We start from the raw sequence: 16,435 nt of genomic DNA, 5'->3' as shown, positions 1-16,435 counted from the left end.
AAAGGATTCTTGTCATTAAACATATAACAAACCTGCTGAAGAAGTGTACAAAAAGGTACACTGAACTTGTAGAGAAATTTAACACTAATAAAGCCTTTTTATCTTAGAATTATATGGTCTTCCAGTATACCAGAACTCAGGAATTTCAACATGACAATGGAAATCTCAGAAGCACAAAGAATAGGGAGTTTTTTTTTTTGCATGGAGAGGAACAACTGAGTTGTGCACAGTTGGCAAATGAATTTAGTCACATGATTAATTCTGATGGCTTTCAACTTCATGGAGATCCATTTATTATAATAATAAAGTTTTTGAAACTTTTTCCTTCTTTGGTAAATAAGAGTGTTCTTTTTGAAGATAATTTCTATACATTTATGTAAAAAGATAATGACTTATCTAAATTTAAATGAAGAGAAATACTCTGTCTTTTCAAATAAATTAATTTAATTTTTTTTGTTATATTTGTTTAATTAACTGGCATTAAATACTTTATTCCTAGGCTTAATACCAGTGTTTTTACCATACGCCTTGGTGAACATAATGTGAATTCAAATAATGATGGGGCTCAGCCCATTGATGTTTCAGTGAGAAGCATTATAAGGCACCAAAATTTTGAATATCGAACGCTTGTAAATGATATTGCCATAATAGTGTTGACAAGAGAGCTCAGTTTCAATAAGTTTATTCAGCCATTGTGTCTACCTTATGGTGCATTTCAGGGAGATGAGCTTGAAGAGAGGAAAGGTTTCATAACTGGTTGGGGACTGATTGCATTCAGTAAGTAGAACAATTAACTTTTTAATTCCCAATCCAAGTATCTGAAATACCATCGATCTGTGATGTCCAAACTTATCTACTATTTTGTTTCTTAGAAAAAGAGCTGTGATGTGTGATTTTGTGTGTGTGGTTCATCACTTTATTGATGTTTAATGCACTTACTTTTAGAAAGAAGAAAAATTCAGCTTGATTACAAGAACATATTTTGGTTTCAATAGATGCACTGTAGATAGATTAATAGAAATATCTCTTAGATACTGTACTAATATAAATGTGATTTAAATATACATTGCTTCAGTCTGATATGATTCACACAAAAGTAATGATCATGTTCATACAGCATATAGATTCTATGAGGGAGATCATGGCAATCTCTGGAAACAACTTTGTTATTAAGGTACATCATTTAATATTAGCTAAGAAATTTATTTTTTAATAAACGCACAATAGTGTGATATGGCTTATACATTTTTTATGTATATCTCACCTATGAAAGGCTGTAAACATACTGTACATTTTCTCTGCTCTAGGGACCAAGTATGAAACTAACAAACTAATTTATTATTATTATTTATATGAGCACTCAATGGAGTCAAAAGACTCATTATAGCAGACCCACTTTATCCATTAACACAATACCTATCATACATCTCCTTAAACCTATTCACTATTGGAGTGCTCACAACCACCTCTGGCAATCCATTCCACTCTCCTTCACCACTCTCAAAGAAAAGAACCTAATCTGCACACCCTTACTAACCAACCCTTAAACAACTTCCAAGCGTGACCCCTTGTTTTCTCCCAACTCCCTACATACTGAAAAATTACTTCTATGTCAATCTTATAGTATCTCTTTAGTAACATAAATTTCTATCATGTCCCCTCTTCTCCGCCTGTCAGCTAAACTCTGCAACCCACATACTCTCAATCTATCCTCATAGGGAATAGTCCACAGACTTGTCACTTGTCTCTGAATCTTCTCCACCACCTCCCAATCCTCAAGAAATGCAGGTAACCAAATCTGGGCACAGTAGTCAATATGTGGTCAAATCATATCCTTATAAAGAGGGATAATAACCTCCCTGTCTTTACTTGTCAATGTTCTTCCGCATCCAAATAATTCTCTCAGCTATTTTGCCAATTCTTGCAACATGTCCTCTGAATTTCAAATCTCTATCCACCATCATCCTCTTTTCACCCCAAAGTGCATTACCGTACATTTTACGATATTATATTGATGACCATTGTCCTTTGTCCACATTGTCAATTTATTTAAATCATCTTGTAAGATATCTACATCACCTTTATGAACTATTGCCTCTCTCTAGTTTTGCATCATCAGCAAAACAACTGAATGTTCCCCTGGAAATCTTCTGCTATATCATTAATATACAAATTAAAGAGTAGTGGTCCTAGTACAGAGCCCTGGGGCATTCCACTAGTCACCCTCAGTTGTTGATTCCACCCTCTGATGTCTGTCTCTGTCAGTCCCCCTCTCCCATCCATGCTGCCAGCCTCATATCCATTCCCAATTGCTCCAATTTATGCAATAGTTTTCCATGCAGCATTCTGTCAGATGCCTTTACAAAATCTAGTAGTATCATGGTATAGCCATTTCCTTTATCTAATTCCAAATAAATTACTGAGTCAGGACTTATCTTCTACAAAGCCATGCTGTCCTCCTATAAAATATCATATTTCTATCCACCCATTCATGAATTTTACTTTTAACCACAAACTCCCGAGAGACTAATTGTTCTGCAATTTGCTATTTCTGCCTTGGAGCCACTTTTATGTAATTGAACTATCTCACCTTCTTTCTATTCCCTTGGAACCTTGTCAGAGCTCAGACTTAGATTAAACAACTTCGTCAGAGGCACTACCAGTCCACTTGCACATTCTTGTAGCACACAAACTGAAATATCATCCAGACCAACAGCTGTATTTAGATTGATATTTTTCAATATACTGAGTACTTCCAGTACATCTATCTCAATGCTCACATCAGTCTGTCACCTACCATCTGGATGATATACCCTTGCAAAAGTGATCACTTAGTAACTGAACTATTTCTGCTTCTGTCACTTTCCTATCATCAGACTGAGTAAAGTTATCTTTCCATAATCATTCTTTCTCTTACTTGCTACGTAGTGAAAAAAAAAACTCTTTTGGATTTACTTTGGCCTGCTTAACTGATTTTCTCTCTAAATCTGATTTAGCCTTCCTTACCATACTAGTCATCCTTGTTTGTGCTTTATACTGCTCATGGGCATGCTGTCACCTTGTTGTTTATAATCCTTCCACAATGCTTTCTTTTTTTTTTTTTTTTGCAGCTCCTGCTTTATATTGCTAGCCATCCACTTAATCCCTACTCGATTTATCCTCCTGACCCTTGGTATGCACTCTGATACTGCCTTGTTAAAACAATCGGTGACCATTTCCCATGCATTAATGACATTCATTCCATGTAGTTTCTTATACATGGCACTCCAAGTTACTTCCTAAGTTTGTCATAATCACCAACAATCACCCTCGATTGAAATTTTCACATGTTGTGTTGAACTTGGATGGAGTAGAACTTTTCTATAGAGTTATTGTCAATTTTCTGAAGAGCAGCGGCAATTGCTGGACAAGAATAGATATGGACAGGTGTTAGTTCGACTCCTGGACAGTTCTTGCATGTTGAGCAACCTCCCTGGACAAGACTGTATGGCCATCCCTGATCAGAAGATCTATCTATAACTGATGCTATTACCAGATCCAACACTCTCAAATTCCTGGTCCCTTCAATCATGTGCTGTTTCAGGTAATTATTCCTTAGTAACTGTATAAATTCCATTTCTATTTTCCATGTGCCCTTCCTCCTTCCAATCTATATCACCATAATTGAAGTCCTCCATGATAACTGCTCAGCTTGCACTCATTGTTCTAATCTGCTGATGCATGTCATCCACATTTCTTCTGGACCCCCCCCCCAGCTCTATAGCAGCAACCGGAACTCAGGAATTTCAACATGACAATGGAAATCTCAGAAGCACAAAGAATAGAGTTTTTTTGCATGGAGAGGAACAACTGAGTTATGCACAGTTGGCAAATAAATTTAGTCACGTGATTAATTCTGATGGCTTTCAACTCCATGGTAATATATTTTGTGTTGGCCTCTATCTCACACCAGACCCTCAAATGAACCATTTCCATTCCAATCTACAATTTTCCTTAACTTCTATTTCTGTTGAAGCTCTTCAGCTATCACCAATAATGCCTCTCCTCCTGCCCTATTTCTTCTAGCTTTTCTGAAAATACAATATATCCATTATATTCTATCATTCTCTGACAACCAGGTCTCACTGAGGCCAATAATTTTTGTCCAAGTTTAGCTGACTAATGCTAAAAACTCTTCTCCTTTATTTCTGATTTTTTGTTGTTGTCAAGTCCGTTGAAGTATCCTAGTGTAAGTAAACAAAGATTTGCATGTGAAGCATCTTTACAACCATCACCTCCATGAATCTAGCTTCTACTGAGGAGACATCAAGAGTAATTTCATGTCAAGTATAATATACTATTTAATATAGTATATTAGAAAGGGCTTATTTGCATCTTCATAACATGGGAGACCGATTCTTATGACATGCAGTGCATGTCATAAGAGTCTGCAAGGGAAGGATACGCATGAGAGATGGTTAAGGGATATATGAAGGAAGCAATATCAGTGTATTTTCGAGGTCATGAGGATAAATCGGATAAGAGTTAAATGGATGAGTAGTATCATTAAGCAGGAACTTCAAAAGAAAATGCTTTGCAGAGGTCATATAAGAAGAAAGATGAATGGCAAGTTAATGAACAGTACAAGGTATAAGCAAGTGACCATCATGGCAAAAAGCAAAATCAGATTATTATTATTACTACTACTACAACACAGGCATCTCCATGGAGTTCACAGACTCATAGAGGGAGACTTTAAACATTTCACCAAGCACTAAGTAATATTGCTGTTTTAAGGATACTTGTGACATAAGACTGAATGATAAATGCATGTAAACACAAGAAAGATATTTAATTAACCAAATATTTCGGTCTGGAAATAGCAGACCATCTTCAGTGGTATTACAAGAACAGTTTTAAAAAATACAAGCTAGAATACTAACAATAGATCATTAAAATCATTAAAAATAGAACACGCCGCGTGATGTTTATATCACTAAGTATTAAGTATAAAATGGTTCTATTTTAAATTTTTTGTTTTTGTTCTATTTTTAATGATCTATTGTTAGTATTCTAGCTTTATTTTTAAAACTGTTCTTGTAATACCACTGGAGATGGTCTGCTATTTCCAGACCGAAATATTTGGTTAATTAAATATCTTTCTTGTGTTTACGTGCGTTTATCATTCACTAAGTAATATTTACACAATGTGTCACACTTCACTTTGAACTCACTCACCAAAAAAGGTACCCACAATACTTGGTAACCCATTACACTCATTCACCACTTTCCAAGCAAAACCTAGCTTTTTTTTTAAAACTGTTCTTGTAATACCACTGGAGATGGTCTGCTATTTCCAGACCGAAATATTTGGTTAATTAAATATCTTTCTTGTGTTTACGTGCGTTTATCATTCACTAAGTAATATTTACACAATGTGTCACACTTCACTTTGAACTCACTCACCAAAAAAGGTACCCACAATACTCTGGTAACCCATTACACTCATTCACTACTTTCCAAGCAAAACCTAGTCCTCACCAAAATCTTACTTAATTTCCAAGGATGACCTTCAGTTCTCTCCCCACCAGTCATGTACTAAAAAATCATTCCCCTTTTTCACCAATGAACCTCTTTCTGTAACCCACAAAACTTCATCACATCTTCATAAGGAGCATTCCATAGACCTGCCACCATCTTAGACACTTCCCTCTGGACTTATTCTACCTCCTCTTACACAAAAATGAGGTGATCAGATATGTTCATAAGAAGATATCTCCAGAAACTGTATAAGTGTCATGTGAGTAAGGAAGTGAAAAGTTTTTTTTTTTTTTTTTTTGGTAATGAATGACTGGAATATATTACTAGAGCAAGTAGGAAATGCTATAATGCTGAATGTTTTCCAAGTGAGTGATATGATTTATGATATGAGTTTGGCCTCCCATTGTGAGTCTTCTCACTTCTTAGTGGCTGCAAAAAAATACCAATGTAGTCAAAGCATTTATTATTATTACTTGGGTCTTTCCATGGAGTGAGAAGAGACTCATTGTGGAAGGCCCATCCTGGACAATAGTCTGTTATACCATTCCTTGAACTCATTCACCATTTGTGCTCTCACCACCCTATCAGGCAATGCATAATATGGTGAAACTGCCCTCCACACACACACACAAAGAAGCCACTCCTTACCCTCTTGCTCATGACTACAGTTTGCAACTTTCAGGGATGGCCCTTGCTCCTTCTCCCTGTTCCACCAAATGAAAGAACTCCCTAGTGTTAACTCTGTAACTACCCCTCAACAGTTTAAATGGCTCAATCATATCACCTCTCCTTCTATCAACCAAACTTTGCAGTCCACATTCCCTTAGTCTATCCTCATAATTAACATTGTAAAGTCCTGATATCATCTTTGTTATGGTGAGTCAAGCGTGGCGGACGTGTGTAGGAAGAGCTCCAGATTGAGATAAGTATTCTTGGAATAATTAAGTATATATCAGTATTTGTTTGAGTAAGAGCTGTTTTAAAAGTTGTGCGCTACCAGTACTATTAGTGTGGTAGGAATTTTCATTTGCCTAAACTTAATTATGAATTTGTTATTATTAGACCTTAGAGTTGTAACTGGCAAAGGAAATAACATGGTGGTGGCTTTGTCATTCCATGAATTTAATTTAGACTTCAGTCGTTTCGTTAAGTGCGAGGTGTGTTATATGTATTCTTTCGATTACATAAATGATTTGTGGATGTTTAGGGTGGATGGAAGGAGGGTGTGTGCGCAGTGTGACCTGAACGAGGAATTGATGAATGCAAATATGAAATTGATGGTAGAAAGTGTTAGTAGCGAGAATGTCATGGGGAAAATGAGTGAATGTTCAAAAGAGAAGGATGGTGTGAAAGAAAGGCGAAAGAATGTTAAAAAAAAAAACTCAATAAAAAAGAAAAAGAGTGATTTAAAAACCGTAATGGATGTTAAAAAGGACGAAAGTGAGGCGACAATGGCGGAAGGAAATGAAATTGAGAGAACAAATGAAACTGGAAATGGCGTGATGCAGGAATCGAAAGTGGAAAAAATCGAAAGAATGAATGATAGCGAAAGTTGGACGCACGTTGGACCAAAAGTATGGAAGCACAGAAGGATAGATGAGAGTGAAAGTGAGAAGAGGGTGTCGAGAGTTAGAAACTTAGAACGAATGAATGAAAGAGATGAAATGGATGCAGAATGAAATTAAGAAAATTCGGGTAAAAACTATTAAAACTGATCATGATGGCACGAAAGAGTTAACAAAAGATGAGCGAGTGGCGTTATATGGTGACTGCATTATTAAAGGTGTGCTGGATGATAGGATGCATAAGGTATGTTTTCCAGGCAGTAAAATGAGTGGCATGATTGAGGCATTGGATATGAGGAGGGGAGCAAGCAAAGGAGTTGATGATTTTAATCGGCACGAATGACAGAGGACAAAGAGGAAGTCAGAATGGATATCAGGAGGCTGCTTAAAAGGATAAAAGAGAATAGTGTGACAGGAAGGGTAGTCAGCATGTTGCCTAGGTATGACTGTGCTGAGATGAGGCAGAGAGCAAGGATTATGAATGATATGCTGGCTGAAATGTGTGAAGAGATGGGGGTACAGTTTGTTAATGTGTAGAATGAGTTAGAAGGAAGAAGTGAACTGTATGGGAGCAATGGAATGCATTTGAGTGGTTATGGTGTGGGTCACTTGGAGAGACTGCTGCTGGAAGGTAGAGAGTGAGAGGGAATGAATCAGATCAAGCAGGAAGTGATGTGGAAGAGCAGGAGAGTAAGATGGGAGAGACTGAAGAGGTGGTTATGAATGAGGAAGTGAGTGGTATGAGTATAGAAAATGAGAGAATGGGTGTGCAAGAGGAGCAGGGAAACGGGGAGGCTCAGGGTGGACAGGAGTACACAGTGTGAGAAAGGCGGATGCTCCGAGAGGAAGTGAGAGCATGTGTAGACAGGAAAGAAATGGGATGACCTGGGATCAAGAGGAAACAGTTGGAATTGAAAAGGGTGTTAAAAAGAAAGGGAAATGGCCCCAGTTGAGCATGGAGAGATCACATCGAGTGAGAGGTAACAGTGGAACTAGCTGTAGATCCAGAAATGAGCTGTTGTGTTTGTATACAAATGCTAGACGTATAAGAAACAAGGCAGATGAAATGGTTGTATTAATTGCATCTGTTCATCCAAAGACTGTCGGAATCAGTGAGACATGCTGACAGGAATAGAGATGGAAGGGTATGATGTGTTTTGTGAGGATAGAAGGGGTAAAAAAGGGAGGGGGGAGTGCTATTGATGATAGAGAAAGAGTTATGTCCATAGTAAGTAGAGATGCAAGAGGGAAATAGTGCCAATGGTTTTGAGGCAGTATGGTGTGAGATAGAGGTGAATGGAATCAAATACTTGGTTGGATGTTGTTATAGACCAGGTAATGTGGATGGTGGTGATAATGAAATGTATAATCAAATTAGTCAAGCAAATAAGAAAAGGGTGATCATTATGGGCGATTTTAATTATGGCAATATAGAGTGAAATGTGAGATAGCAACTGGAAGTAAAGAAATTGAGTTTTTGAGGGATAACTACCTCAGACAGTATGTAACAGAGGGCATGCGAGAATTGAGGGTCTTGGATTTGGTCATCTCATCAGAGGGTGTAATTATAAATGAGGTGTCAAATCATCCACCAATTGGTGAGAGTGACCATGAGGTGATTACCTGGGTGGTTGCCAGCAGTGTGAGGACCTCTGTGAGAAAGGGGTATATGTGGAACTACAAGGGGGGGGGGGATTATGAAGAGCACAGCAGACAGCTTGTGGGTGTAGCATGGAATGAGGAGTTAGCTGGAAAAGAAATCAATGCAGCTTGGGGGATTTTCAAAAACTATCTAGTAGATGCAATGTCTAAGTGTATTCCAAGGGTGAGAAGGTTAAATAAGGTAGGTGTGAGATGGATGAATAAAGAGATTAAGCATGCGATACAGAGAAAAAGGGCATTATGGAGGCAGCATAACAGAAACGGAAGTAACCAATTCCATGAGATCTACAAAGACCAGGCAAGGAGAGTGACTTGGTTGGTGAGGGTAGCTAAAGAGAGGTATGAACAGCAGTTAGCTAATGAAGTCAAAAAGAATCCTAAGGAGTTCTTTCGATATGTAGCCAGCAAAAGAAAGACTGATTATGGAAGGATGACACCGATAGGAGAAAATGGTATAAAGACAGCTGTTGCAGAATGTGTGGTGGAGATACTTAATGCGCAATTCATAAAGGTCTTTTGGTCTATTAATTTTTTAGTCACATGTGAATGTGACTTCATGGAGAGAATGAGAGCAGTAGATGTTGGGGGGGGGGAGACTGACTGTAAGTGAGCAAGAGGTGTATGGAGAGTTGAGTAAACTAGATGCTAATAAAGCTGTGGGACTTGATAATATATCACCACATATTCTGAAGGAATGTACCAAGGAGTTGACACCTCTCGACATATTTTTTTAATACGAGTCTTGCACTCGGTCAAGTCCCTAAGGAATAGAAGGAGGGCAAGATTGTGCCACTTCATAAAGGAGGTGATTGAACTCGAGCATCAAACTATAGGCCTATCTGTGTGTGTGTGTAAGGTGTTATGGTTAAGTTGTTGGAGAAGCTTGTGAGAACTATGATCCAGAGTTGGGTTGACAACAATGGTAATCTTTGGTGGACAGCATGGATTTGCTAAAGGGAGGTCATGTTTTAGTAATCTACTTACTTATTACAATAAAGTGACTGCTTCCTTGGACAGAGGAGAAGGATAAACAGTAATATACTTAGATTTTGCAAAGGCTTTTGATAGAGTACCTCATGATAAATTGATAGCCAAACTAGAGCAGATGGGGTTGGATATTAGATTAGTGAATTGGATTGGAGATTGGCTATCTGATAGGTATCAACAAGTTGTGTATGGGGGAGCGATATCCAGGAAAAGGAAAGTCACTAGTGGAATGCCTCAGGGGTCTGTTTTGGGGCCATTACTGTTTAACTTGTATATTAACGATCTAGGTGAAGATTTGGATGGAGATATTCAGTTTGCAGATGATGCAAAGTTGGGTTGAACCATAAAGAGTAGTGAAGATGTTGTAACCTTGCAAGAAGACTTGAATAAATTGAGTGATTGGGCATGGAAATGGGGATGTGAGTTCAATGTTGCAAAATGTAAGGTTTTAAAATTTGGAAAACAAAGATGGGATGCTTCTTCCTAAGTTATGCTTGGTGAGGATATATTATTCGAGGTGGAAGAAATAAGAGATCTGGGGGTGATAGTGCATAAGGATCTGAAATTTAGGGGACACATTGCCAAAATTGTGAAGACAACACAAAGGCTTCTGGGAATGATGTGGAGAACACTGATGTATAGAAGTAGGGAGATTCTTATTCCGTTGTATAAGGCTTTGATTAGGCCACACATGGATTATTGTGCCCAGATTTGGTCACCTGGTTTTCAGAAGGATGAAGAGATGTTGGAAAGGGTCCAAAGGCGATTGACTAAGGTAGTTTCTGACCTCTGGAGTGTCGAGTATGAGGAAAGATTGAGAAGATGTAATTTGCAGAGTCTGGTGGAGAGGAGGAAGAGGGGAGATATGATAGAGACCTACAAGTTGGTGAGGCGTTGTTATAGGATCAATGCTGGAGAAGTTCTACAGAAAATAGTGGGAGATCGGGGGAGAACCAGAGGTCATCCTTGGAAACTGTATAAAGATGGTGTAAGTAGGGGAGTGAGAGGCAGGTTTTTTTCATGCAGAGTTGTAAATGATTGGAATGCCTTGCCTGAGAGTGTGGTGTCTGCAAGGAGTTTGAATGTGTTCAAGGCACGGTTGATGAGCTGTGTATGATAAAAGGACCTCCCAGATGAGTCTTTGACTCCATGGGATAATAATAATAATTATTATTATCTGCATCTGCACCCTTTCCAAGGTTAATTTATCCCCTTCAAATCCTGGGGATCAAATTTGAGCACATTAGTCGAGGTGTGGTCTGATCAGGGCTTTATATAATGAAATGACAACTCTTTTATCTCTGCTGGTCAGCATCCTTCTCAGTATTTCAGAAATCCTCTGGGTTACTTTCACCACCTTTGCAATATGTTCCCTGAATTTCAAGTTTCTCAGTCATCACTCCAAAAATCTTTAGCCTCCAACAGGGTATGCAGCTTCCCATCAATATATCTCAAACTTCAAGATTTTCTGTTTGGCTGAATTAAACGGACACACACACACACACACACACACACACACACACACACACACACACACACACACACACACACACACACACACACACACATTCATTCACCCATTTCTCCAGTTTATTCAAATCCTCTTGAAGGGCTACCACATCTGCACTATTACTAATAGCCCTTCCCAGCTTCAAGTCATCTGCAAACAACTGAATATCCCCCAGCAGTCCATTTACAATGTTATTTATATAAAGGTTAAACAATACAGGTCCCAGTATTAAGCCCTGTGGGTTATCCCACTTGTAACCTTCTGCTTCCTTGATACCACTCCCTCATACACAACTTTCTGATACCTGTCAGGCAGCCAATTCAATTCACTAACCTGACATCTAAACCAATGTGCTGTAACTTAAATATCAGCTTATCATGTAGCAGCCTGTCAAATGCCACTGTAAAATAAAAAAAAAAAACAAAAACGGCAGTATATCCTTTTCCCTCATCAATCACGCTTGTTACTTTATCATAAAAGCCAATTAGATTACTAAAACAAGAGCACAAATCCATGCTGACTCTCTCACAGATGATATTACCCTTATCTGCCCAATGCAGTAAATGATCCCTCATTAATTTCTCAAAAATCACGCTATACAACTTGCTAATGCTGCTAATAAATATTTTTTCACCCAAGCACTGAAGAAATCTCGCCCTTCCAATTCCTCCATTCATGGAACTGGCCTAAGTTGGTTTCTAAGATTATTATAATCATCTGCCTTATAATTCCACATATATCCCTTTCTCTTTGATACTTCAGCATGTCTATTCATCTTCCAAGTCAAAATCACATGGTCATTCTCTCTCTCTCTCTCTCTCCAAATGGGTCAAAGATGCCATCTCAGTTATAATCAGATCTTCTGCTGCTATGACCAAATCTAAAACTCTTGAATTTTGTGTTTCTTCTACTACATGTTGCTTACGATATTTGTACCTCAAGAATTTTAGAAATTCCATTTGCTGAGTACTATTTGCATTTCCTCTTCTCGATTTATACTGGTATAATTAAAATATCCCATAATGATAATTCTTTTTTTCACTCACCAAGCTCAACTGCCTAAACATCTCCTCTTTTCACTCTCCATGCTTCTTGGCTTATAGCAATACCCACTAAATAATCTTGTCCTGCTTACCTCCACCTCACATCATATGCTCACAAACCATTAGTGCCATTACCCTTCATTTCTTCCACTCCGAGAGGACACAACTCAATACTTATTATATGAAGTACTCTATCACCACATTAGGCTCTTCCTGCTGAAAAATGCTATACCCTGCTATTTTTATTCCTGTCAGTGTATCATCTTCCATCAACCATGTATCACTGATCCCAATTATCTTTGGGCAGGCTGAGGTCTTCAACTACCAGTTCATCTCCTTTATTCCAGATATCCCCTTTGAAGTAAAAGTTGCCTGTTCACTATTCTATGATGGTACACAGTGGTGCACTCATGATTTAATTTTGGGGGAGGGGCGAGTTGAGTAGACAATTTGAGAATATACACTATGCATTGCATACGACCTATGACTGAGCATCTACAGTGATCACTAATTCATAAATAGTATAGAAATAGAAGACACACACAACATAAATGAAAAAAAAAAAAAGAATTTTAATTAGGAAAAGATTTTTGGAAAATTTTCTAGTGTTTTTTCCTTTTCTTTGGGGAGTGCCAGGCCCCCCCCCAATCCTCTGGGTGTGCCACTGATGGTACAAGTCCTAAATCCAGAATACTTGGAAATTTTAGGTTACTGGATTTTAATGATTTAATGGAATTATGTAAGTGAACAATTAAAAAAGAGAAATAACTGAAAGTAAACAATCTGTTGTGCTTTCTTCTAGCAGAATGTCCAGAATGTGTTGTGATTGAGAAAATAGTAGTGAAACTTCATTTATGTTGGATTATCACAGTACAGAGAAGCTGATGAAATCCTAATGTTGCACCTAATGTCCTATTTTTTTTAACTCTAAAATGTTTAAATCATGTTTTCTATAAAACAAATACTCATTTTTATATATATAAAAGTTTTAAAGAGGAATGGCCAGTATAGTTGTTGCATGCATGTAGATAACCGATTGTTCATTTTGTTCTTAGCTAAACCAAAAGAAAAATGAGAATTTATCAAAAACAGTAATGTTTCTAGTGTCAGAAAACCAGTTATCAAAATACAAATGTGAGAAATATACTTTCGATCCACTTACATTGGGCAGACGATTAATTTAATACACAATGATAAAATGTGTATTACTTTGCAAACTTAACCATGAAATTTCCCAGTTTGGTTAGACAATCATGATCATGTCTTATCTAGCCTTCATCCAGACTTATCTTTAAGTAACATGATTAAGTAACTGTTATATACTCTTGTTTTGTTTTTTGTAGTCCCCTACATGGACATCACTTGAACACTGAGGAATTAAAAAATAAATCATTATCACACTTTTCTAAAGTCTAGAGTGAATAATGGGGAAAAATGTATCTAGAATGAAGATGGATATAATAGTATAGATGGATATGTAAAGTATTTCTGGATTTATTCAAAATTAGCTACTAATTACCAACTTATCCGTATAAGCTCTGCATATATTTACAGAGATCCTCATTTTCTTACTTCTGTTTTTCAGAACAGTCTTCCTCAGGTTGTTTACCCCAAGGACTATAACCTCCATCCCAAAAAACACATGTTCCTTCTCTTTAACCACTTGTACACCAACAAAAAGGAAATAATGGTAGTGAAAGACAATATCCTTAATCTTTCCAACAATGGATAATTTGGTGGCAACACGATTAATATTTGTTTGTGTAGATTTTTTAAAGAATGCTGTATTTTTAACATTGCAAACAGCATTTTTAAAAATTAAAAAATAATTTTGTATAATTCTGATGTTTGTATTACTTAATGGCTACAGAAATTCCAACCAGTATTCTATTCTTAAATATAATCCAAGGATAAAATGTTCATTTCATATTTGTAGGCTAAATGATTTTAGCCTACAAATATTTTAGACAAATTAACACTATAGTGTTACTTTGTCTAGTAACACTACAGTTTTCATTATTAGGTGCATAAGGTAATGGCATAAAAACTAAAAAAGAATTAAAATAGAATTTAATACTTCCTATATTTCGTCCTAGTCACTAGGACATCTACGGGAATTACAAAAACAATTAATGTAACATGCACACAAAAACTTACAATACTAAGCCCAACCACATGGGTGACACTAAAGTCCTATCTAGGTGGAGCGCCCTTTAAGGGCAGTAGTAGGTGGCCTGGAATGTAAGGTGGGACCTCTGGTGATGAGTGTTTCCCAAATCTTCGGAAGCTTAATGCAACCGTATTTGTTAAGATTCAGTTGGTTTCTGAGAGCTGCTGCTGCTTCTAAGAAAAGTCTCTCTTTCTTGAATTTGCTGTGGTGGAGCATGGTGGTTTTCTTCCATGATACTCTGTGGGTGGTGTCCAAAACAAGGTCAGCCAAGCCTGAATGGCCATAGTTGTGTTTAACGATGTGTGACTTGTGTTCCTCCAGGCGGATGGATGCTGATCTGCCTGTCTGTCCAAAGTACGCAAGCTTACAGGAACAGGGTACTTTGTAAACTCCAGGCAGAGAGAGAGAGGAGAGAGCTGATCTTTCGTAGAACGGATAAGGGTAGCCAGTTTGCAGTAGGGCTTATATGCTGTGTGTAGGTTATACTTTTTTAGTATCTTGGCTATTTTTTCCGAAGTGCCACGGATGTAGGGTATGGTGATGGCATTTTTAAATTCTTGTTGACGAGAGGGACGGGGAATGGGGGAGGAATTGATTATTATTATTTTTTTGATGCTGTGTTTGCTGTAGCCATTGGAGAGGAAAGTTCTGTGTATGTGGTTAAGCTCAGTAGTGAGGACAGTTCCAGTGGAACAAAGATTGTGGGCTCTCTTGGTAAGGGTTTTAATGATGCCATATTGTTGTGAGGGGTGGTGGTGGGAGAGTTTGTGAATGTATCTGCCTGTGTGTGTGGGTTTTCTGTATACAGTGAAGGCAAGTGTATCATTAGGCAGGCGCATGACTAAGTTTACCAATATTCCCTTAACTGACACTTTATCTCTCTTAGAAAACGTTTTTCCCTCTGACATCTTAGATTTCCTTTCCTTCGCCATCAACTCTGGGTATTTCTCTTGGAATAACAAAATCTACAAGCAGATAGAGGGAACTGCCATGGGTTTCCCCCCTCTCACCTCCCCTGCCAATTTCTATATGGAAGATTTTGAAAAATGAGCCATAGACTCAGCCCCACTCAAACCTTCTATCTGGCTAAGATATGTAGATGATGTGTTCTCTATTTGGCCACATGGCCCAGACACGTTAGACTCCTTCCTCGGTCATCTCAATGGCCTACATCCAAGAATCCAGTTTACTATGGAGAAGGAAAAGAACAATTGTTTACCCTTCCTAGACACCTTAGTCACGCGCCTGACTAATGATACACTTACCTTCACTGTATACAGAAAACCCACACACACAGGCAGATACATTCACAAACTCTCCCACCACCACCCCTCACAACAATATGGCATCATTAAAACCCTTACCAAGAGAGCCCACAATCTTTGTTCCAGTGGAACCGCCCTCACTACTGAGCTTAACCACATACACAGAACTTTCCTCTCCAATGGCTACAGCGAACACAGCATCAAAAAAAAAAAAAATAAATAAATAATCAATTCCTCCCCCATTCCCCTTCCCTCTCGTCAACAAGAATTTAAAAATGCCATCACCATACCCTACATCCGTGGCACTTAGGAAAAAATAGCCAAGATACTAAAAAAGTATAACCTACACACAGCATATAAGCCCTACCGCAAACTGGCTACCCTTATCCGTTCTACGAAAGATCAGCTCCCTCCTCTCTCTCTCTGCCTGGAGTTTACAAAGTACCCTGTTCCTGTAAGCTTGCGTACTTTGGACAGACAGGCAGATCAGCATCCATCCGCCTGGAGGAACACAAGTCATACATCGTTAAACACAATTATGGCCATTCAGGCTTGGCTGACCATGTTTTGGACACCACCCACAGAGTATCATGGAAGAAAACCACCATGCTCCACCACAGCAAATTCAAGAAAGAGAGACTTTTCTTAGAAGCAGCAGCAGCTCTCAGAAACCAACCAAATCTTAACAAATACGGTTGCATTAAGCTTCCGAA

At 38.0% G+C, this 16,435-nt stretch overlaps 1 protein-coding gene across 1 annotated transcript in view; it reads left to right on the top strand.

Moving 5' to 3' along the window:
- Positions 1–16,435, top strand: part of LOC150098895 (proclotting enzyme-like) — a 125,448-nt gene that overhangs the window by 86,505 nt on the left and 22,508 nt on the right. The window contains exon 6 of the mRNA XM_090405460.1: positions 500–777. Within this exon, the coding sequence (XP_090261586.1) occupies positions 500–777 (278 nt within the window). The remainder of the gene's footprint in view (positions 1–499; positions 778–16,435) is intronic.

The sequence above is a fragment of the Typopeltis vanoorti genome, chromosome 15 (assembly GCF_054136105.1).
Source record: "Typopeltis vanoorti isolate ZY-2024b chromosome 15, IOZ_Tvanoo_1.0, whole genome shotgun sequence".
In the NCBI taxonomy this organism is placed as follows: Eukaryota; Metazoa; Arthropoda; class Arachnida; order Uropygi; family Thelyphonidae; genus Typopeltis; species Typopeltis vanoorti.
This window is presented reverse-complemented; position numbering and strand designations above follow the sequence as displayed.